Genomic DNA, 23,559 nt, shown 5'->3' with positions numbered 1-23,559 from the left:
TACCTTTGTATAACTTTTGGAAAACTCCTTGAGTGAGAGTGAAAAAGTAGTATTATGCAAAAATGGGTTTGACTTCTTGAACTCCCTGAAAGTATCTCAAGAACCTTTTGTGATTCCCAGACCACATTTTTGAAGACTACTATTTTTGAGTCAGCTTTTATCTGTTCCATCATGGTAGGGCTAACAGCTTAAATCCAGGAATCAATAAAGGTGCAAGTGGTTAATTCTTCTTATGTCCTAATAGTGAGTCAGAGTTTGGGGGGGTGGAAGAGGGAAAGAAAGCCTCAGCATCTGTTCATGCTTATTTCTCTTCTTTCCCTTTGACTAACTTCTCTCTGACCCTGCCTTTTTTCTACCATGATTTTAGGGCCCTGATTTTTGTGCATATTATTAACACTCACATATATGTTCTCACTTAAAAGTGAGCAGCTTCTAAATGTTTTTTTGTTATTCAAAATTTACAGTCTTTTTTGTTGTTGCTGTTGTAAGTTTTTTTATCTTGTTTGATTTTATTTTTGTTTTTTAGGAAGGAAGAGCTACTGTTAACCAAGATACAAGATTAGACAACAGAGTCATCGATCTCAGGGTATGCCTCATTTATTTATTAAGTGATGTGACTATGTCAAAATTGAGATAGGCAGAGATACCATAACCACTTTATCAGGCTAATTGGCATTTTTTCCTATCTATAATAATTCAAGAAACAATTACCTTTCAGATTGACCCTTCCCCTTAACAGAACTGCTGACAGTGAAAACAGTAAAGTGCTAGTTCATAAGATGTTGACTCACTGTATTTTAAAATGATAGTAATCATAAAGCCAATAAATAGTGTCAGTTCCAGGTGATAATAGTTTTGGCAAGTTTAGTCAACAAGGGGAAATGTAACCATTAATATCATTAGAAAATCATGAAAGAGATTATATGCACATTTTAGAACAAACAAGTGCAGATGAGTTAATTAATGCCTTAATCCTGTGAATTTGATCTGAACACAGTTAATAATATAGAAGTATTTGGCCTTAGTGGTTTATACAGCAGTTTCATGGGTCTTTTGTTTCCCTTTTGGTTTGATTGCAAGTGAAAGATTTCAGTGGTTTCATCATTGTAGTAAAATCAGTGTCATCTCTTTCCTAATGTTTGACCACATCTTCCTCCTTAAGTATTCTACCTAATGTCAAATTCTTTGTCACCTTAAGAGTTACTTCCAGGGCTGGGGAGATAGCTCAGTCGGTAGAGTGCTTGCCTTGTAAGCACAAGGCCCTGGGTTTGATCCCCAGCACCAAAAAAAAAAAAAAAAAAAAAGAGTTACTTCCAGCTCTTCTGCAATCATTCCTATTTAATTTGCCCTCATAATACACTCAGTGTTTTTGCTTATTATTTGCTTTTTGTCTACTTTTACCTTCTCCATTTTGATTTATGTAGAAAAAGCCAGAAGTAATCAAAAGTCCTCCTTTCTTTTATTTATTTATTTTTTAGGGGCACTCTACCACTGAGCTACATCCTCAGGTTTGTTTTTTTGTGTGTGTGTTTGTTTTTGTTTTTGTTTTGTATTTTTGAGACAGAGTCTCACTAAGTCCCCGAGGTGGCCTCCACAACTTGCAATCCTCCTACCCCAGCCTTCCAAGTCAGTAGGACATGCACAACCCCACCCAACCCACCCCTTGCTCAGAAAACCTCTTGATGCTGCCTAGTAACCTCAGGTTTTTCATATATTTTAAAAGACAGAAGACATACTGTATTTGACCCAAAGAGTTTGTTATTGTTTGTTTGTTTTTTATTTAAATTCATTGCCACCATTGAAGCATGGGAGTTTTGCCAGATTCAATAGCACATGCACCTGTAGTACCGTCACTTGTGAGGGCAGAGGCAGGAGACTCAGTTGAGCACAGAAGTGTGGGATTAGCCTGGGCAGCATAATGAGACCCATCTCAAAAAAGGAAGAGTCAGGCATGGCGGTACACACCTATAATCCCAACAACTTTGGAGACTGAGCAGGAAGATCACAAATTGGAAGCAATCTTGGCAACCTAGCCAGACCCAATCAATATCCCATCTCAAAATAAAAAATTAAAAGGACTGGGGATACAACTCAGTGATAAAATGCCCCTGGGTTCTATCCCTAGTACCAAAAAGAAAAGAAAGAATAAAGGAGAGATAGTAATTTCGTATTAAAATCTGGGTGGCTTTTCTTGAAAAGTTGCAGGAGAATCTGGCAATACTGGGTCCACATGAGCTTGCATACTAGATGGGGCATGCTTTGTCCTGCACTAGTAAGTGTCATTCTCCTATTTAATTCATGTTATTTGGTCCTCATAAGCATTCACATTTATTTTTTGAATTTTTTTTTTTAGTTGTAGAGAGACAAAATACCTTTTTTTATTTATTTGTTTTTATGTGGTAATAGGATCAAACCTAGAAGCACTCTACTACTGAGCCACAACCCTAGCCCCAGCATTCACATTTTTAACCTCTACTTTGACCACATTTAGGGAGATGTGCATTAATAACTTCAAATCTTTAAGCACCTTAGTTACAAAAGTAGCTGTTTTATTCTTAGCTTAGCAAAGTCAAAGGTCAGAGGACTGGGGTTGTAGCTCAGTGATAGAGTGTTTGCCTAGCATGAGTGAGGCACTTTGTTTGAACCTCAACACGACATAGAAGTAAATAAATTAATTAAAGGTATTGTGTCTGTCTACAGCTACCAAAAAAAAAAAAAAAAGTTGAGTTGGAGAAGCTGCAAGTAAAAGGCAAAACTACTATTCTCCTATAATATGAAACATTCCAAGATATATCTTCATATTCATTCTAGTGTAGCCTGACTTTTCTCTCAAATAATGAATTGTTTTCTCTAGGAACTTTATGGGCAGATGGTCTGAATAAAAATATTTTGTCTCCTGACCCTGTACTTCTAAGTTATCTATAGTCTGTCTTCTAAATCATGCCTACTTTAATAACTACTATTATCTAACACCTAACCTAATGCCAACACAGAGTACACATATAATAAATATTTGTTTAATCACTGATGAGTACTATTTTCCCACAATTGTTAAAGTATATATTTGACCCAAAACAGTTTTTTAGATTTAAACATTATGGAAACCACCATCATAAGTATGGTTATGACTTAAAGCCTTTTTTTAAGTACTCATATAAATATAATAATAGAAAATTAAGTCTCAATTGATCATTGCTAATTTAAAAAATGAAGTGCCCCAAGATACAAAACTTTTTGGACCACCACCTGACACTGCAAGTGGAAAATTCTACATGAGCCAGTTAGAGTGGCACACAGCTATAATCCCAGCAACTCAGGAGGCCATAGCAGAAGGAACACAAATTTGAGGCCAGCCTCAGCAACTTAGCAAGACCTATCTCAAATTAAAAAATAAAAATAAAAATAAAAAGGGCTAGGGATGTAGCTCAGTGGTAGAATCCTGGTACCCCCGCCCAAAAAAATCCACATGTAAAATAGAGAGCTAAGGATATAATTTAATTTAATATAATAATGGTGGAGGATGTGGGTATCATGTGTGAGGCCTTGGGTTTAATCCCCAGTGCCATCAAAAAAATAAATAAATAAAATAAAGTATATGGTTGAGTGCCCCTGAGTTCAATCCTCGGTACCAGGAAGAAAAAAAAAAAAGTTTCATGTTTAGATTTGGGTACTACTCCCAAGGTATCTCATTACATTTATGTAGATATTCCAAATTTTGAAAAAAAAAAAATCTAATATACTTTTGGTTCCAAGCATTTCAAATAAGGGATACTGAACCTGTATATGAAGTATTTACATATACCTTGCCAATTGAAATAAGGTTCAATTATACCTTCAAATTAAAATTAACATTATGCTTTACATTAACTTTATGTGCTGTAATATTTTAGGTGCATTTTATTTGAAATAGATCTATTCAAATACTTTATTAAGCATACATTTCTATTGTTACACACTCTGTAATCTTACTGAAGATTATTGTTAATTTCTACCCTAAACCCTAAAATTTTTATACAGATGGAAAAAGCAATTATAGTAATCAATACCTAATAAGTAAACATTTCAATATTTTAAAAATATATTTATATTTTTGTGCTCTTCAGATATATTCTACCCAGAACTACCTGATTTGGCCAAAGGGGAGAGATTTCCTTTACTTTTTCTTTTCTATGGACCTTTATTTAGTTAATTAATTTATATGTGGTGTTGAGACTTGAACCCAGTGCCTCACACATACTAGGCAGGTGCTCTGCCACTGAGTCACAACCCCAGCCCATACTTTACTGTTTCTTAGGTTTTAACTTCTCTGAGTTGTCTTCTAATGATACTGCTTTTTGATGGAGGAACAAATGTTGAAAGATGAACTTGCTGTAGATACAAAAAGTTTATTAGACATGGATTTAATTCACTGAGCACTATTTCTCTAGCAAATTTACTGTGCAGTTTGGACTTGTGGACAGTATTTGCCTCTGGACAAATTCCTTAGAGTGATATTCAAACCTCCTAATACTAAATTTTATCTTTGTAGTTTTGGTTTGGGGGTGTGTGTTTGGTTTGGTTTTGGGTTTTTGTTTTCTTTTGGTACTAGGGATTGAACCCAGGGGTGCTATGCCATGGAACTACATCCACAGCCCTTTTTATTCTTCATTTTGAGACAGGGTCTTCCTAAGTTGCCCACGCTGATCTCAAACTTGTGATCCCCCTGCCTCAGTCTCCTGAGTAGCTGGGATTACAGATGTGTACAACGTACCCAGCTTCTTGGTAGTAATTCCTGTTGATATGATAAGTAATCAAAATAGTTGAGGATTTATTTGGGAATATTTTATTTTTCTTGTTTGTTATTTATTTTTAAAGAACAACTTATATTTAATAATTCTCTTGCCAGGCGTGGTGGTGCACGCCTGTAATCCCAGCAGCTCTGGAGGCTGAAGCAGGAAGATCACAAGTTCAAAAGCCAGCCTCAGCAAAAGCAAGGTGCTAAGCAACTCAGTGAGATCTTGTCTCTAAATAAAATACAAAATAGGGCTGGGGGTGTGACTCAAAGGTTGAGTGCCCCTGAGTTCAATTCCTGGTACCCAAAAAATAATGATAGTAATTCTCTTCATTTAATCTTTTCCCCATCCTCATTCTCATTTAAAATAGTAAATATTCTCCAACATGTAAAGGCTGGATAGAAATTAGGACACAGTAGACAAATTAAAATCATGCACAGTGGCCTATAATCCAAGCAACTTGGGAGGCTGAGGCAGGAGGATCACAAGTTCAAGGACAGCCTAGTCAACTTAGCAAGACCCTGTTTCAAAATAAAAAATAAAAAGGACTGGGGATGTGACTCAGTGGTAGAGCACTCCTGAGTTCAGTCTCACTCCTGGGTTCAATCTGCAGTACCAAAAAGAAAGAAACAAATTAGTACATATTGGAATAATTATCTAAATAACTGTTCATTGTCTTATCAAGTAGGTACCCATCTTTCTAATGGTTAGCAAGTGTCTTAAAGAATCTAATGAGGAAAAATGCTTTTTAAAAAATATGACATTGATCCAGCTTCCTCATAAATATTCCACATTAACATACTTGTTTATATAATCAGGAAGGAATGGGAGCACAGTATGGTTTTTAAAAAAACATAATTAGTGCTGGGTGTGGTGGAGCACACCTGTAATCCTAAATCTGAAACTAGTCTCAGCAATTTAGTAAGGTCCTAAGCAACTCAGTAAGAACCTGTCTCACAATAAAAAATAAAAAGGGATGCAGGTGTGGTTCAGTGGTAAAGAACCCCTAGGTTCAATCCCCAGTACCAAAAAAAAATTTTTTTTAAATAAATAACATAATTAGTGAAATTTCTATTAATACTACATTAACTGTGACAACCAGTTCAGACATTTAATTTCCATTTGATAAGAGAATGAGTGAGTGAATTTAGTGGGGCTAATTAAAAGAGGCAAGTGGCAATAAAATGTATTCATTGACCCTCTTATAGAATATATTGCACTGAACTGGGAATATTGGTGCACACCTATAATCTCAGCTACTCTAGAGGCTAAGGCAGGAGGATCACAAGTGTGAGACCTGACTCTGCAATTTAGCAAGACCTTATTTCAAAATAAATTTAAAAGGCTGGGGATGTAGCTCAGTGGTGAAGTGCCCCTAGGCTCAATCCCCAGTAGTGCAAAAAAAAAAGAATGTGTATCAGTAATAGTGTAACACTTTTCATTTTAAATAGGTTGCTAGCTTTTTGAAATCAAAGAATTTTGTAATTTGTTGTGATTAAATGAACCAAACATTTCCCTAAACCATATAATGTAAGAGAAAAAGCCACAAGTCTTTCTCTAGCTTAAATGTAGACATCTTGAAAATGAGTAAGCAAACAGTCTAAAAAATTATATGGGTCTTTTAAATGTTTTCCGTTTTTTTGTGGAAAATTATTGATTTTTACTTTGATTTTGAATTATAAAATAATGTTACTTAAGTATGCCCTGGTTTACATGAATTTATTTACCCCACCTCCAGAAAGTCAAGGTTATTAAGTAACGGTTTTTGTAGTGAAAGAAATATAGATTAGCCATCTCATCATTAACTGTTTTCAAGGGGTGCTACTGTTTACATTCAGAATGAATGCAATATGCACTGATTCAAGCGTGAGTCCTTAGACATTGGGTAAATAATTAAAATTCCTGAATACCACCAGCTCAGCTCTTCACAGCTATCAATGGTTTAAGGTCAAGTATTTTACTAAATGTCTAGTTAGTCATAGGATAACTTTTTCTTCCCCCTAATATATTAGGAAGGACCTACAGATAAGAAACCACTTCTTTTGACCAAATGGTCAAAAATTAGTCTAGACCAGAGACAGTTACCTCTAGAGCTTTCTGGCAGCTATGAGACTTGGTTGAGGCTGAAAGTAAAATTAGGGGACCAAAGAACCTGAGAAAGAAAGGAGGGAAAGGTAGAGAAAATAGAAAAGGTGACTGGTGGACAGTGTTTTATGTGCCATTTGAGGATTCAGTGTCTTAGGGTGTTACCCCTTTTATTTTTTCTTAATTTCTTTATTTAATTGGAACAAATACGTGATTGTCTGAAATTCAAGTATTATTGATAATAATTAAAAGTATATTGTGGCTTTATTTACTATTCAGTGCAAAAATCTTCCCTTAGAGGACTTTTATGCTGCACAAACAATGGTAATCTCACGTAATGGGTTGCATTTTAAAAAATAGAATTTTTTAGTATTATGTTTAATTAATTGTTAAGAAATATTTTTCTTTTATGGAATTCTTACAGATTAAAACATCTGCTTGTTTATCATTTCTATGGTCATATATAGTCATTACATTCCATCTTCCTTATCACCTTCTGCACTGTATTTGTGTGCTTTTGTCTTCTCCCTTATTAGACTTAAAAATTCTGAGAGCAAGAGTAGTTTTATGTTTAGGTTTCCAGCAGTGCTGAGCACACATGGTGAATGAAATTGATTTAATTAGATTTTTTATTGTCTTATAGACATCAACTAGTCAGGCAGTCTTCCGTCTCCAGTCTGGCATTTGCCATCTCTTCCGAGAAACTTTAATTAACAAAGGTTTTGTGGAAATCCAGACTCCTAAAATTATTTCAGGTAAGCTTCAAAATAGTTCCCTTAATTTTTAAAAATTAATTTTCTTTCCCTAAAGTTGCTTATATTAATTCTTTAATACTGGAGAATCCCAACTGCACATAAGATTTATTATCATGAAACTCCTTTTTTCAGAACACATGCTATATATCATCTGTCATTTTTTCTTCACCATTATCAGTAATATTACGTCCCTTATTCCACCAGTCATTTTTGTGATAATGATTTTAAAATGAGACAGTAACACACAAAGCACAATTCCTTTTTCTTAATTAAGTTAGACCAGGAACTATTTTAATTGTTTAAGTTTCTTTTGAAATTGGTATTATAATTTTGTTTTGTACAAACTGCATTGTAAAATCTCTGAATTCCTATTAATGGGAAAGATCACATTAATCCTTTTTTTTCTGGGTACTGGGGATTGAACTCAGGGGCACTTAACTACTGAGCCACATCCTCAACCCTTTTTTGTATTTTATTTAGAGACAGGGTCTCACTAAGTTGCTTAGGGCCTTGCTAAGTTGCTGAGGCTGGCTTTGAACTTGCAATCCTCCTGCCTCAGCCTCCCAAGCTGCTGGGATTACAGGAGTGTGCCACCTCACCTGGCTAATTCTTATTCTTATATGGGAAACTTGTCTTAATCATTTTGTCCTTTTGAGAGTTGCTAAAAAGAAAATGTTGTGAATTGCATTTAGATAAAATAAAAAATTAAACTTTTGTTGTCGTTGTTGTTGGTTTGTTTGTTGTTGGTATGTGTGTACTGGGAATTGAACCTAGGGGCACTTTACCATTGAGCTACATCCCCAGTCATTTTATTTTATTTTATATTTATATTTGAAACAGGGTCTCACTTAGTTTCTGAGGCTAGCCTCAAACTTAATCTTCCTGCCTCAGCCTCCTAACTTGCTGAAATTACAGGTGTATGTCACTGTGCCCAGCCTTGCATTCTTGATAATTAGAAAAATGGTTATCTTTTTTCCTCTCCTTGATTTATTTTTGTTTTTACAACTCCAAAGTAGCTTTAATAGGTTTGTGGTACAGAAAGGGGGCATTTATATCCAAAGAAGTAAATGTGGGTTAAATAGAAACTATGTAGAATCACATTTATACAAGAGTAAATAGACTGTGATTTTTATCTGCAGCTCTTGATTTTCCAGTTTTTCTTTTTTTAAGTGCACTACTTGAGTTTAAAATATAAACTTCTTTTTACTAAAAGCTTACATTGAGGGCTGGGGCTATAGCTCAGTGGTAGAGCACTTGCCTGGCAAGTGTGGGCACTGGGTTCGATTCTCAGCACCACATCTAAATAAAAATAAAGGTCCATTGACAATTTAAAAATTTTTTTTAAAAGCTTACATTGATAAACTTACAACTGACTATAATATATAAATGTTTATATTTCAGCTGCCAGTGAAGGAGGAGCCAATGTATTTACTGTGTCATATTTTAAAAATAATGCATACCTTGCTCAGTCTCCACAACTGTATAAGCAAATGTGCATTTGTGCTGATTTTGAGAAGGTTTTCTGTATTGGACCAGGTAAGATTTTTGTCAGTTATGATTTTTTCCAAGTTCATTAATTGTGTGTGTGTGTGTGTGTGTGTGTGTGTGTAAAAATATATATATAAATATCTATAAAATAGATATTTTATATATAAACATATATTATATATTATAAATATATAAAATATATAATATATTATATATTAAAATATATATTATTATATATGAAATATATCATTATATATTATACATAAATATATATTTATATTATATATAAAATATATGTAAAATATTTTATTTTCTATTACATATAAAATATATTATTTTATATATAATATACTTTTATATAAATAAATTATATATATTTTATATATATAAAATGTACAGACATTTTCAAAGTTTAGATTCTTTTATCTGCTGACTACTAGACTTTGAGGGAGCAATGACAATATGTTTCAGTAAGACTTTTTTGGGGGGTAGACATTTTTTAGAAGATATGTGTGAGTGTGTATACACATATACACAGTCACTAGTTCTTTAAACATTTGAACATCATTTATGTGAATAGGATCGTAACCATTATATATTCTTACTGAAGAATGCTGAAGAAAATTTTTATTGTCAGAACATTTCATTTTAAAAATGCATGCTTTGAAAATATATAATGTTTGATATATACCTAAGTATATTAATTATTTTATCTGTGTGCAACTAGAACAAATCTAATTTTTAATATTGAGGAGAGTTGAAAGAATAGTTCAAGTATGAATTAGAACTATTCTTTGAACTCCTAATACTAAAAAATAGGTAGTTGCAATCTGTCAAATATTATAGTTTGTTGTCTTTAATAACCTTCTCTTGTTGTAAGTTTCCAGTGTATCTCTGTCTACCTTCAATTTTATTCCATCTGGGCCTGGTGGCACATGTCTGAAATCCCAGCAATTTAGTAAGACCTTAAGCAACTTAGCAAAACCCTCTCTCAAAATTTAATAAATAAAAGGGCCGGGGGTATAGCTTAATGGTAAGGTACCTCTGGGTTTGTTCAGTCTCCAGTGCTTCCCCAAAATATTACTTTATTCCAGAGCTGTTCTGTTTTTTTAGTATTATGTGTACTGTGCTTATATTGGTTTTTTGCTGAAGTCTGTTAGAAATTACTGAGGATGTCTATATTTAATAGATTATATTGACATCATTTAAAAAATACATTTGCTATTAGTCAAGTACAGGCATGTAATCATGGTATTTTTTATGAAGCTAATTATAAGAAAAACACCACTTTTCCTTCATTCTTCAAAACTTACCAAGTTATATTATATGCAATTTTTGATAGCTTAATAAAAATTAAGTACATGATAATAGAGAAACTGGCAAGATCATTAAGTGTCTTAATTTTCTGAATTTATTAACCAGTTCTTTGTTGAACATCTGATGCATAGTCTTATGTTAGGTACTGTGTACATAAAAGAAGAATCAACCAGCATTTCTCAAATGTTAATGCATGTGAATCACCTGGGGATGTTGTTAAAATGCATATTCTAGTCAGCAGATCTGGCATGAGGCCTACTATTCTGCAGTTCTTAAAAGCACATAGGTACTGGACACTTGATGTTGCTGATTTGCAGATCATGTTTTGAATGACAAGGGAATAAACATTGTACCTGCTCCCAAGACAATAAGACATGCATACATAAAGCAGTCACAGGAAATAATCAAATGATTTTTAAAATGAATAATCAGATTGTGCTGTACAGTTAGCAGATTGGTACTAATTATGTATCAAGAAAAAAAAGGGAAGAAGTTGGAGTTTGCTAGTAAACTTAAAAGAAAATTCAAAACTGAAATGGACTTTAAGGACAAAGTAGGATATATAAACAACAGAGACAACATTTAGTCAGAGGAAACAATAAAGAGCATGGACTGCTGGAGAAAACAAAAGTTAATAGCATTAAGAGGAAATGGGAGATACAGGGTAAGATTAAGTTGTGAGAGCATAAAGTTTTAGACTTTTGTCGTTTTACGTCTTATTACTGTAGTCTTTTGGGAACCATTGTGAGGTACTGAGTAAGAATGTGTTTATAGGAATATTAATCTGGCAGTGATGTGAAAGATGAGACGAGCCAGACTTAAGAAGCCTGGGAAGGAGGAAAATACAATGAGATAGTGAGGACTGAACTGAAGTAATGTCTAGAATATGTATAATGTTACCTCATTTGTACAGGGTTTCATTTAGCTTGAGTCACGTTTTAATAAAATTGAGAAGCACTTACTGTATTGGTCATAATTGAATCTATTTTTAATTATTGAGAAGGAACCTCAGGATCTTACATTCCCTTGGGGTTCTCAATGAGCCTCACTTATTAATTTACATTTCGTATAGCTTTTTCTATAGGACCTTAGGAGTTTGTAGTGAACTTGCTGTCCAAGAGAATGCTGAAACAGATGTTTAAAGTTCCTTCCAGCCCTATAGTGATATGAAAATAGTACAGCTTGAGCACCACTGGAGTTTTATATTTAAATCCAGTTTATCTAAAACTTAAAACACTATTTGCAGTTTATTTCTTTAATTCAGTTTTCAGAGCTGAAGACTCCAATACCCACAGACATCTAACTGAATTTGTTGGTCTAGACATTGAAATGGCTTTTAATTATCATTATCATGAAGTTGTAGAAGAAATTGCTGACACCTTGGTACAAATATTCAAAGGACTTCAAGAAAGGTAAAAAGTATTTTACATCCACAAATGGCCTTAATTTCAAATCAACGTGGGTTCTTTTTTAAAAAAAAAAATAATAATAATTCTTGGACTGGGAATGTGGTTTAGTGGTAGAGCACTTGCCTGGCATATGTGAGACCCTGGGTTCAATCCTCAGCACTATGAAAATTATAATAATAATAATTATTATTATTATTGAATTGAAACATGTAGGCTAAATTTCTCTTAATCTGTTAAATACAGTCATATGCTGCATAAGAATGTTTTAGTCAACAAAAGACCATATATATCACAGTGGTCCCATAAGATTATATCACCTAATGACATCATAATCATCTTTGTGTAAGTACACTTTGAGATGTGCACAGTGAAAGAATCACAGAAGGTGGCCCTGTCCTTAAGTGATACGTGACAGTAGTTAGAAGAATGCACATTCAATCCGTATGAATCCAAGTCTATTGGGACCTCAACTAATTAGCTTCTTTTTAGTGGTGAAGTCTACCAGATTGTGAATAGCTTGACTGAATTTGTTTTTGTTTCTGGGGTTTTTTTTGTTTTATTTTATTTTTACTGATATTCTAAATGTTAGAAGAAATAAAGTATCCTTTACTTTTAGAGCAGTTTATTATTTGAGAAGTTGAATGGAATAGCTTGACACTGAGCATGGTGGTGGTGGATGCCTGTAGTCCCAGTGACACAAGAGGAGGAGCAGAAGGATCACAAGTTCTATGCCAGCCTCAGCATCTTGGTGAATCCTGCCTCAAAATAAAAAATGAAAAGAACTGAGAGTGCAGTTTATTAAAGTATTTCTGGATTCAATCACCACTACCATCAAAAAAAAAAAAACAAAAACTTTGTATTGAGCTACATTGAAGTTCAAATCCCACCTTGTACATCTCTGTGCCTCAATTTCCTCAGCTATTAGATGGAAATAATATTACATCAGAAGTTAAATATCCCTTTTGTCTACTAATGTTAAACCTTATCCGAATCTGTTTAACTTGTAAATTAAACCCATTAAACCTGTGTCAGGAATGGTTAATGCTTAAGTCAATTTATGTTGAGTGCTCAGTAAAGATTAGAAGAAACTTTTAGACTGAAGGAAGTTTTTACCTGATTGGTTCTGGTGAATTAGCATTTACAGAAATATTAGGTGTATTCTAGATGTTCCAAAAATTAAATTGTGTAAAGTGTCTACTTTAGGTACACCCTCTAAACTGACAAATAGGTTTTTCCCTTAGAATCACTGAAAATTGTTTACTTGTGATGATGTTTAACATGGAGAAAACAGGAAAAGAAAATGAGAAACAAGTTGATCAAGAGAATCTCTTTTGGAGATTGGGAATATCTAGCACTTGCAAGACCCTGCCCAAAAGAGAGAAGAAAACAAAAAAATCTCTTTTTCTTTTCTCCATCCTTGTGACTATATTTCAATTATTAGGTAGGTAATAACAGACTTAATCTAGCATTTTAAAGCTGATGAAGGACCATATTTGAGATTTTTTTTTTTTTAAGAACACTGATATAACAGTTCATTATGTTTTATGTTGCTTCATTGATATTGTTAAAGAGTTCAGAAATACGAATTTTACTTACTCAAACATTGCAGGGCATCCGGGCACAGTGGCACACACCTGTAATACTAGAGGCTCGGGAAGCTAAGGCAGGAGGATGATGAGTGTGAGGCACCAAGCAACTCATTGAGACCCTGTCTCTAAGTAAAATACAAAATAGAACTTGGGATGCCCCTGAGTTCAATCCCTGGTACCCTCCCACCCCACCCCACCCCCCAAAAAAAACAGTGCAGAAATTAATCATTGATCTTATATTAAAATACTGCAGCATTGTAGCACATGCACCAGTATTTTCTAGGCAGTCTCTGCATTGCTTTGGAAAGTTAGTATGTTTAACCTTTATCCTCTAAAATATTTTGATGCAGTTTATTTTAAGCAACTTCAAATATCCATGGAAAAACTATTAATGTTTCCTTATAAACTAAATATCCTTTGAAACCAACCTAGATGTCCTTCAATTGATGAATGGATAAAGAAACTGTGGTATATATATATATACAATGAAATACTACTCGGCTATAAAGAATAATAAAATTATGGCCTTTGCAGGCAAATGGATGAAATTGGAGAATATCATGCTAAGTGAAATAAACCAATCTCAAAAAACCAAAGGACGAATGATCTTGCTGATAAGCGGATGATGACACATAATGGGGGGTGGGAGGGGGGCAAGAATGGAGGAAGGAGGGACTGTATAGAAGGAAAAGAGGGGTGGGAGGGGTGCGGGGGGAGTAACTGAATGAATCAAACATCATTACCCTATGTAAATGTATGATTACGCAAATGGTATATATGCTGTTACTCCATGTACAAACAGAAGCAACAAGTATCCCATTTGTTTACAATAAAAATAAATTAAAAAAAAATAAATATCCTTTGAAACCATGATGCAGGAACATAGCTTGTCTCATTTTCTTTTAACATTTGTGATTCAAGAAAGTTTCTGAGTCTGTTTATTTTAGATAGTTATAGTGTCTCTATTTAATATGAGTGAAATTTTTACTTTGTTACAAATAACAGCAAGCATGAATCATGCCCTTTGGATTAATCAAATCTCCATTTATTACAAACTGGGACACCATTATTGCTGAACTTAGTACACTTAAGGTGGCAATTTGACAATAAAATTCTTCTTTCTATATTTTATGAATCATGTAGGAATTTTAAGATTCTTTGTCGCTTATAAATCGGGTTATCAGGCTTATGTTACCTTATCCTCTCAGGTTTATATTAGTTTTTATATATTAGAATAATAATATGAATTGAATTTTAAGATTGATAGTCATATTTTTGTACTACCATTGTTAGACATGAGTGAGGATTAATATTCAAAGCTATTTAAAAATCAGTTATTGGAGCTGGGCATAGTGATGTAATCCCAGTGGCTTGGAAGGCTGAGCCTGGAGGAACCAGGTTCAAAGCCAGCCTCAGCAAAAGTAAGACACAGACACTAAACCACTCAGTGAGATCCTATCTCTAAATAAAAAAGGGCTGGGGAAGTGGTTCAGTGGTTGAGTGCCCCTGAGTTCAATCCCCAGTACCAAAAAAAAAAAATTATTGTTGTCTTCCTAACCCTTCTTCTATTAAGATTTGAATATATTAGTGACTAAATTTTATTGTTCCCATGAAAGTCTTTAAGTCCAATAAGGAAGTATTTTAATTTCTAAGGTATAAATGCTGGATGAAGAATAAATTCTAGATGGAAAATTCTATATGTAAAATATAAACATACTTTTTTCAAGTCCATTAATTATGGATATTTTCAGAATACATACAGAAGTATGGATACTAGCCTAATGAGCAGCCGTGTACTCACCACCTGATTTTATCTATTGTTAACCCATGGCCAGTTTTGTTTTACCCATTTCCTCTATCCCATGTTTTATTTTGAAGCAAAACAGATTCCCACATCATTTCATCTTAAGTACTTTAGCACAAATGTTTTTTTTTTATTTGTTGATTTGTTTGTTTATTTTTCCAGTATTGGGGATTGAACCCAGGGGCACTTTATCACTGAGCATTATCCCCAGCTGTTTTAATTTTTTAATTTGAGACAGGTCTTGCTAAATTACTAAGACTGGCCTCCAATTTGCAGTCTTCCTCAGTCTCCTGAGTTACTGGGATTACAGGCAAGCATCGTCACATCTGGCTTTTCTTTTAATCTTAATAAAATATCTTGCACAACAGAAATTCAGTTCGGTTAACTTTTGTCTTGGGCCTACTATGTATAGGGATTATCAAGATAGGAAAGAAATTAGCACTCTACTAATGAACTTAAAACAATATAACGGGAATGGTGGCAGGGCACGGGTGGGACAAGTATTCATTAATTTGTTCTTGAGGTTAAAGGTGTTGTTAAAGGATTTAAGTCAGTTTTTTAAATGCTTCATAAAACGGGTATTTTGTTTCTAACAATGCCTGATATGAGTCATAAAGAAAATTTTGAATCCTTTAATACTGCTTTTATTAGAAAAACATGAGACCAAGAAATGTTACTAGATATTTTAAGTATATAAATTTCATTCTTTAACTTCATTTGATAACCATTTTCCTGTATATAAACTGATTCAAAGAATGATTTTTTTTCATACTGCCACAGTGACCTCTTGTGGGGGAAACACATATCTCACAAATTTTATTAACTGAATCATTGTACATACAGGTTTCAGACTGAAATTCAAACGGTGAATAAACAATTCCCTTGTGAACCCTTCAAATTTTTGGAGCCAACTTTGAGACTAGAGTACTGTGAAGCATTGGCTATGCTTAGAGAAGCTGGAGTTGAAATGGGAGATGAAGAAGATCTGAGGTTTGTTTTTATTAATTTTTTTAAACCTTCATTTATTAACTTTAATATTTAAGAGAATGAATATATTAACAAATTTTTTTCCTCACCCAATAAATTTTATTAACTTTTGTGTATACTATGGTGCTATTTTATGAATATATGATCTGAAATAAAAATGTTATGTTTAATATAGTTTACCTAAGCTTCTATAATTTTGTTCATAAATATCTTTTCCCCCCTCATATTTATATCCCTTTCAAGAGCTTAAGGTGTTTTGCCTTAGATCTTACCACCTAGTATGTTACTTTTCTTTCCAAATCAGTGGTATTAGGGTAGAAAGTAGTCTAAATCCACCCTCATACAAAATTGGGGCATAAAAATGTTAACATCTCCCAAAGTTATACCAATTATTACTCTTATTTGGGGTTGGTGGTGCATACCTGTAATCCCAGCTGCTCAAGAGGTTGAGGCAGGAGGTTTGCAAGTTTGAGGCCAGCCTGGGCTATTTAGCAAACCTCTGTCTCAAAATCAAAAATAAAACAGGCAAAGATGTAGCTCAGTGGTAGAGGACCCCTGAATCAATACCTAGTACTGGGAGGTGGGGAGGGCTATTCTTTATTTGATGCATAATATTAAGTAATCTAAATCCAGATCATACAACTTGGAATTTAGAAACAAATTATGTAGTTTAGTAAAGATTAAAAATTACTCTAACTTATCACACGTGGTAGGAAAAGAAAATTATTGTTTTATTATTTTTTAAAGTTTTTATAAAAATATATATATTATACTTAAAACCCATTATTTTTGTTCCTTTACAAGAAATATATATATTTAATTATAGATAATATATTCATATATTATGCATGTTTATATGATTATTATATGTATTTTATATGTGTGTATATGTATATGTTTTTGAGCATCCCCTACCTGCTCGATGACATTTAAAGGGAAATCATATAAATATTATAATTATTCTAAGTTGGCAATATTTTCTTAAGAATTTTGGAAACTGCCTTTAAAGACTAAAGAAACTGCCTCTTCAGAAATTTAATGTATCTGTGTAGACACTATTACATTTTAAATACTTGTAAATATTGGTTTTTATTTTATTTTACAAACCTTTGATAAAGAATACCAAAAATTGGAGACACAGAGCTGGGGATGTAGCAAAATGGTCAACCACTTGCCTAGCATGTGTAAGGTCCTGGGTTCAATACCCCAGCACCAAGGGGGAAAAGGCAGAGGGCACCTTTTAAGGGCAAGACTAGCTCATGTTGGTTTAGTAAAGTTTTATTATATGTAACTGTAGAAAATCATTTCATCCATGCTGTTTCTCAATTGATGAATTTCTCAATTCTCTTTGGTCCTAATTATTGGAGCAGCAACTACTAAATCTAAGTCACGTTCATAAGTGATTTTCCGTAGAACTTCCCCTTTAAAAAAATAGCAGGATAAACAACTCTGTTTGGCCATATTTTTTATCCTTTAAGGAGTTATAGAAAGGAGTGGCATATTAATTTTTTTTTTTTTTAATTGGGGGATGGGGTACTGGGGATTGAACCAGAGGGTGCTAAACAACTGAGCTACATCCCCAGCCTGTTTTATTTTGAGACAGTATCTTGTTGAGTTGCTTGGGGCCTAAGTTGCTGAGGCTGGCTTTGAACTTGAGATCCTCCTGCCTCAGTCAGCCTCCTGAGCTGCTGGGATTACAGACATGCATCACTATGCCTGGCTAATTTAAAACTCTTTTTAAGTTGCTGTTTTTAATTTTCAAACACCTGACTTCATCTTTCTTTTTCAGTACACCAAATGAAAAACTACTGGGTCGTTTGGTAAAGGAAAAGGTAAGACTCTCTTATACATGCTGTACTTTTTTCTATATCTGAATATATCCTTGTACAAGAGAATTGTCACAGAAGGTTGTAGAACTCTTCCCATAGTGATAAATTTCCAGAATAAATAAAAGGAGAATGATACTTTTTTCTTAATTCTTTGAAAAATGAAAAATAGTTAGCTAGGCTCTGCCAGAACAGTTTTATTAACTCAGTATTTGATATTTGTACTATGTTATACTGAGGTGTCTGTGAAAGTGACCTCAAAGATCTCAGAATTATTTGCGATTATTTTTAAAAATTCTTCCCTGAGTATCCCTACTAACTCATGAGACTTGAAGATAAATAAGCTTTCTTTCTGCTACTTTACTCTCTCATTTTCTAAAACTAAAAGCACCAAACAGGATAAAAGCTATATTTACTATGGTCAACAATGATGTAATGAAATGAAAAAGTCCTTGAGCGCCTCTTGATGGTAGCACTTCACATGGTTAAACTGACTAGAGAACTCGGATATTTCTGAAACCACACAGTATCGAATTTATACCTTTAAAAGGCAATGGTTCAAATTTGAACCATGGCTCATATATTGACTGGTAAATAGCTCCCACAGATTAGGTACTACAGTTATTTGTAACATCATGACAAAATGCTATAGGATGTAAACGTTACTTGAAAAAAGCAGGATATTCATTATATATAGTGTAAATATAGTAATTTCAAAGAACAAAACTTTACGTTAAAAAATGTTCATTTAACAAAAAACTTCTTGTAAAAATTATTTTATTTGCCTTTATTCTTTTTGTAGTATGATACAGATTTTTATATTCTTGATAAATATCCATTGGCTGTAAGACCTTTCTATACCATGCCTGACCCAAGAAATCCTGTAAGTAATTTGATTTTAAATAGCCTGTTTGGGGGAAGGGAAAAAAATGATTACCATCACATCAAATCGTATAGTGGGAACTGGGCACAGTGGTGCATGCTCTTAATCCCCTCAGCTTTGGTGGCTAAGGCAAGAGGATTGCAAGTTCAAAGCCAGCCTCAGCAACTTATTGGGACCCTAAGCAACTCAGTGAGACCCTGTCTCTAAATAAAATACAGAAAAGGACTGAAGATGTGACTAGTGGTGAAGTGCTCCTGAGTTTAATCCTGGTGCAAAAAAAAAAGAAAAAAGAAAACCGAAAAAGAAAAAAATGTGTAATGGCAATAATGATCTTCATTAATAATTTTCAGGCTGGGGTTATAGCTCAGTTGGTAGAGCAAGCATAAGGCCCTGGGTTCAATCCCCAGCACCGCAAAAAAAAAAAAAAAAAAAATTCAGTTTCAGTAGACACATCATTATACATATTTTTACTCATGTCTGTAATATGTAATGTTTGTAATATATGAGTATTTGACACATTATATGTGAAAATTATATTGTGAAAATTTGAATATCCTGATAAATTAGTCCTGAAAACCTATATTAAAAATTATTTTTCTGAGCCAAATTTTTAAAGATTTATAAGGAAGAAAGATTATATAAATGATAAATGGTATTACTAGATTTATTTTAATAGATCATCATCATCATCGACCTTGACCTCGAAATTCAGGTTGTTTTAAGAGTTAATTAAATAATGTCTTGCATCTTTTTACTGCTTTTTCTTTGCGGTTGTTCTCAGACTTTAGTATGTATCAGAATGACCTAGAGGACTTTTTAAAAAACATATATACCAAATACCTGATGGGGAACAGGTCAAACAGTGATAGATTGATTTCAGTTTACTTAGATTAAAAGAACTTTTTTAATTATAAAAGGCTAAGCAACTGTTGGTAATTTGACCTACAATTATATTACACTTTAAAGCATTTCAGGTAATAAAGTGAAATAAAAATCTGCATTTTTAAAAAATATGTATTTTTTTTAGTTGTCCATGGACCTTTATTTTATTTATTTATTTATTTATATGTGGTGTTGAGAATCAAACCCAGTGCCTCACATATGCTAGGCAAGTGCTCTACCATTGAGCTACAACCCAAGTCCAAAATCTGTACTGCTTTTTAACTTTAGATGTAGAATTCTGATCTGTTTTGGGGGGATATAGAAGGAGAGGACAGAAGTCTGAGACAAGTAAGAAAGAAATCACTTAGCCTTCAGTAGCTCTACTTTAAACAAGTAAATTATATTCATCGAAGAAAGTTGCATCATTACTTATAGGAAAGGATAGATTTTTCATGCAATGTAGATTTTTTTCTACATACTTAATAATGGAAAAAGGGTGATAATATTTGAAGAGTGGTGGATTTTGTTTGCTTTTCACACAGAAACAGTCCAACTCTTATGATATGTTCATGAGAGGAGAAGAAATATTGTCTGGAGCTCAAAGAATCCATGATCCTCAGCTGCTAACAGAGAGAGCCTTACATCATGGAATTGGTAAACAACTTAAAATATATTTATCAGAGTGTTTATTCTGAAAACAGTGTCTTATAAACATTTTAAAGACTTTTCAAAGTCTTTTTACTCTTCCTTGAACACTATTGTCTTTTAATTTTTCAAGCTAAATAAGATGATAAATTTTATTTATTTTTTTATAGATTTGGAGAAAATCAAAGCTTACATTGATTCCTTCCGTTTTGGAGCCCCTCCTCATGCTGGTGGAGGCATCGGTAATACTGTTATTGTTTACAAATAAGTCTATACGTAGTAAGTGTAATACAAATTTGAACCATAAGAATATTTTAAAGTGAGTTATAACTGAGTGAAAATTTGATTCCCAAAGTGCAAAATGAGCAGCTTACTTATATATTCTAAAATATTGTAGGACTGGGGGTGTAGCTCAGTTTTAGAGAGCTTGCCTAGCATGCAAGAGACCTAAGAGACCTTGCTTTCAATCTTCAGCACTATAAAAAAAAGGAAAGGGGAAGGCAGGGGGTGTGGAGAGACCATTATTGGTAGAGTAAAAAGGTGCAATTCACATAATGGGTACAAATATTTGCAGATTTATCTGATAAGAGATGACTGTCCTGAAGATATATAAAACTATTAAAACTCAGTTTAAAAATAAGAAGGGACTTCGATAGACTTTCTCCAAAGAAGTTGTAAATGGCCATGAAGCACATGAAAAAAAAACAGTCACTAATCATTAGGGAAATACAACTTAAGACTGTAATGAGATAGCACTTCATACACATTGGGGTGACTACTATTTAAAAACAAAAACAGAAAAATAAGTGGCAAGAATGTAGAAAAATTAGAACCGTTGTGTACTTTTGGTAGGAGTGTAAACTAGTATAGTCGCTATGGAAAACAGTATGGTGGTTCCTCAAAAAATGAAAAATAGAATCAACCATATGATTCAGCAGTTATACTTGGCATATGCCCAAAAGAATGGAATATGGAGTCTCAAATATTTGTGCATCCTTGTTTATAGCAACATTAGTCATTTTAACTAAAACATGAAAGCAACCCAGTTGTCCATCAGTAGATGAATGGATGAGGAAAATATGGTACAGGTTGAGTGTACCTTCTCTGAAATGTTAGAAACTAGAAGTGTTTCAGATTTGGGAGATTTTTTGATTTTGGCATATTTGCATAGACCTACCACTTTAAGCATCAGCATCCCTAATCTAAAAATCCCAAATCTGAAATCAGAAACTTTTTGAGTGCTGCATGATTCTCAGAAAGTCTCAGATTTTGGAAAATTTGAATTTTCAGAGTAGGGATGCTCACTGTGTGTGTGTGTGTGTGATAGGTTTTTCTTTTTTTTTTAGCTTTAATGATTTCCCAATGTATGCATATGTTAAAATAACACATTGTACACCAATGTGTCATTTATCCTCAGTAAATCTAGAAAAAAAATTTTAAAATAATTAGCACTAATAAAGGTGATAAGAATTATTTTTTAAAGAGATATAAATTGTAGAGAAGTGGCACTCACCTTTAATCCCAGCAACTTGGGAAGCTGAGGCAGGAAAATCAAAAGTTCAAGACTAATCTCCACAACTTGCTTGACTTAGACTAAAAGGGCTAAGGATATATTGCTCAGTGGTAAAACACACCTGAATTCCATCCCCAGTACTACCAAAAAAATGTTATAGAGATGGTGGTGGTTGTACAACATTACGAATGTATTTAATCCATTAAATCCCAGGTTTTCAGTTCTGTGAATATTTGAATGAAGTTGACACAGATAAGTTCAGATATTTCAAAATCATAAGCTAGAGCTTGTATGTATTATTATATTAAAAAGTATTATAATTATACCATAATTATATAATTGTTACATAATTATATTGTGTAATTAGGTTACATATTATACACTACATTTAAATTTTTATGTTTTACATCTGGGGTGATGGAATAAAGGTTAATACACTGAACTGTATGCCTAAAAATTATTAAGATGGTAAATTTTATATGCATTTTAACACAATAAAAAGAATTGAAGGAAAACAGGTACAAAATAGTGTACATTCACCTCCCTATAGGAACCATTGTTTCTAATTTTCAGCTGAACTTTGCAAAGATATGCAAAGAAACACATTTTTATTTCTTATTTTTGAAATACATTTTTTAGTTGTAGATGGTGGACACAATACCTTTATTTTTATGTGGTGCTAAGGATCAAACCCAGGGCCCCATGCACACTAGGTGAGCGTACCACCTCTGAGCCACAATCCAGCCCCACATTTTTAAATAATTATTTTTCCACAAATTATAACATACTGTATACACCATTCAATACCTTGCATGTTTTACATAATATTTTGTAACTGTTTCTTATCAATTAAGAGCTTTGTATTCTTTTTAAATTACTATATAGAATGTATTGAAAGGTTATACCATAATCTTGTTAGCCAGCTTTGTTGACAAACTTGTAACTTAGTTACCAGCCTTTCCTTATTATAAAAAAATGCTACATTGAATGTATAGTTTAAATACTAATGGGAAAATTAGGGCTACTTTCTCTCATTCAGTAATGTGTGTTTCGAATAAATTTTTTCAAACTTCTGCAATGATGGGCAGTGTAAATTTTAACCTAAATTATGTAAAAGGATGCTTGATGATTATCAAAATACCACTTGTGTTTTAGCCAGGCATGGTGGCGCACACACCTATAATCCCAGAGACTTGGGAAGCTGAGACAGGAGGATCACAAGTTCAAGACTACCTTCAGCTACTTTAATGGGACACTAACCACCTTAGTGAGACTCTGTCTCCAAAAATAATAAGGGCTGGGGATACGGCTCAGTGGTAGAGCACCCCTGATTTCAATCCCCAGTTACTTCCCCGCCACCAAAAAAATACCTGTTTGTTTGGTTTTTTTTATAATTAACATTTGAGAAGAAGAAGGGATGTGTTGTTCCATCTGCAGGTGGATGTTGGTAAAGAAGAAGACTGGAAATATTAATTCTCTCATTTATATTTGTAATTTTTTGTATGTGGTCCTGGGAATTGAACCCAGAGGTACTCTACCACTGAGCTAATCCCCAGACCTTTTTATTTTTTATTTTAAGACAGGATCTTCCTGTTAACCTGAAA

At 33.4% G+C, this 23,559-nt stretch overlaps 1 protein-coding gene across 1 annotated transcript in view; it reads left to right on the top strand.

Annotated features, from left to right (window-relative positions):
- Positions 1-23,559, top strand: part of DARS1 (aspartyl-tRNA synthetase 1) — a 67,582-nt gene that overhangs the window by 42,206 nt on the left and 1,817 nt on the right. The window contains exons 7-15 of the mRNA XM_079135672.1: positions 527-586; positions 7,501-7,612; positions 9,014-9,148; positions 11,682-11,829; positions 16,063-16,209; positions 17,996-18,038; positions 18,835-18,915; positions 20,340-20,451; positions 20,613-20,684. Coding sequence (XP_078991798.1) covers positions 527-586; positions 7,501-7,612; positions 9,014-9,148; positions 11,682-11,829; positions 16,063-16,209; positions 17,996-18,038; positions 18,835-18,915; positions 20,340-20,451; positions 20,613-20,684 — 910 coding nt within the window. The remainder of the gene's footprint in view (positions 1-526; positions 587-7,500; positions 7,613-9,013; positions 9,149-11,681; positions 11,830-16,062; positions 16,210-17,995; positions 18,039-18,834; positions 18,916-20,339; positions 20,452-20,612; positions 20,685-23,559) is intronic.

Source organism: Sciurus vulgaris (genome assembly GCF_902686455.1).
Source record: "Sciurus vulgaris genome assembly, chromosome: 3".
Taxonomy (NCBI): domain Eukaryota; kingdom Metazoa; phylum Chordata; class Mammalia; order Rodentia; family Sciuridae; genus Sciurus; species Sciurus vulgaris.
The sequence above is the reverse complement of the archived record's forward strand: the minus strand, read 5'-3'. Positions and strand labels throughout refer to the sequence as shown.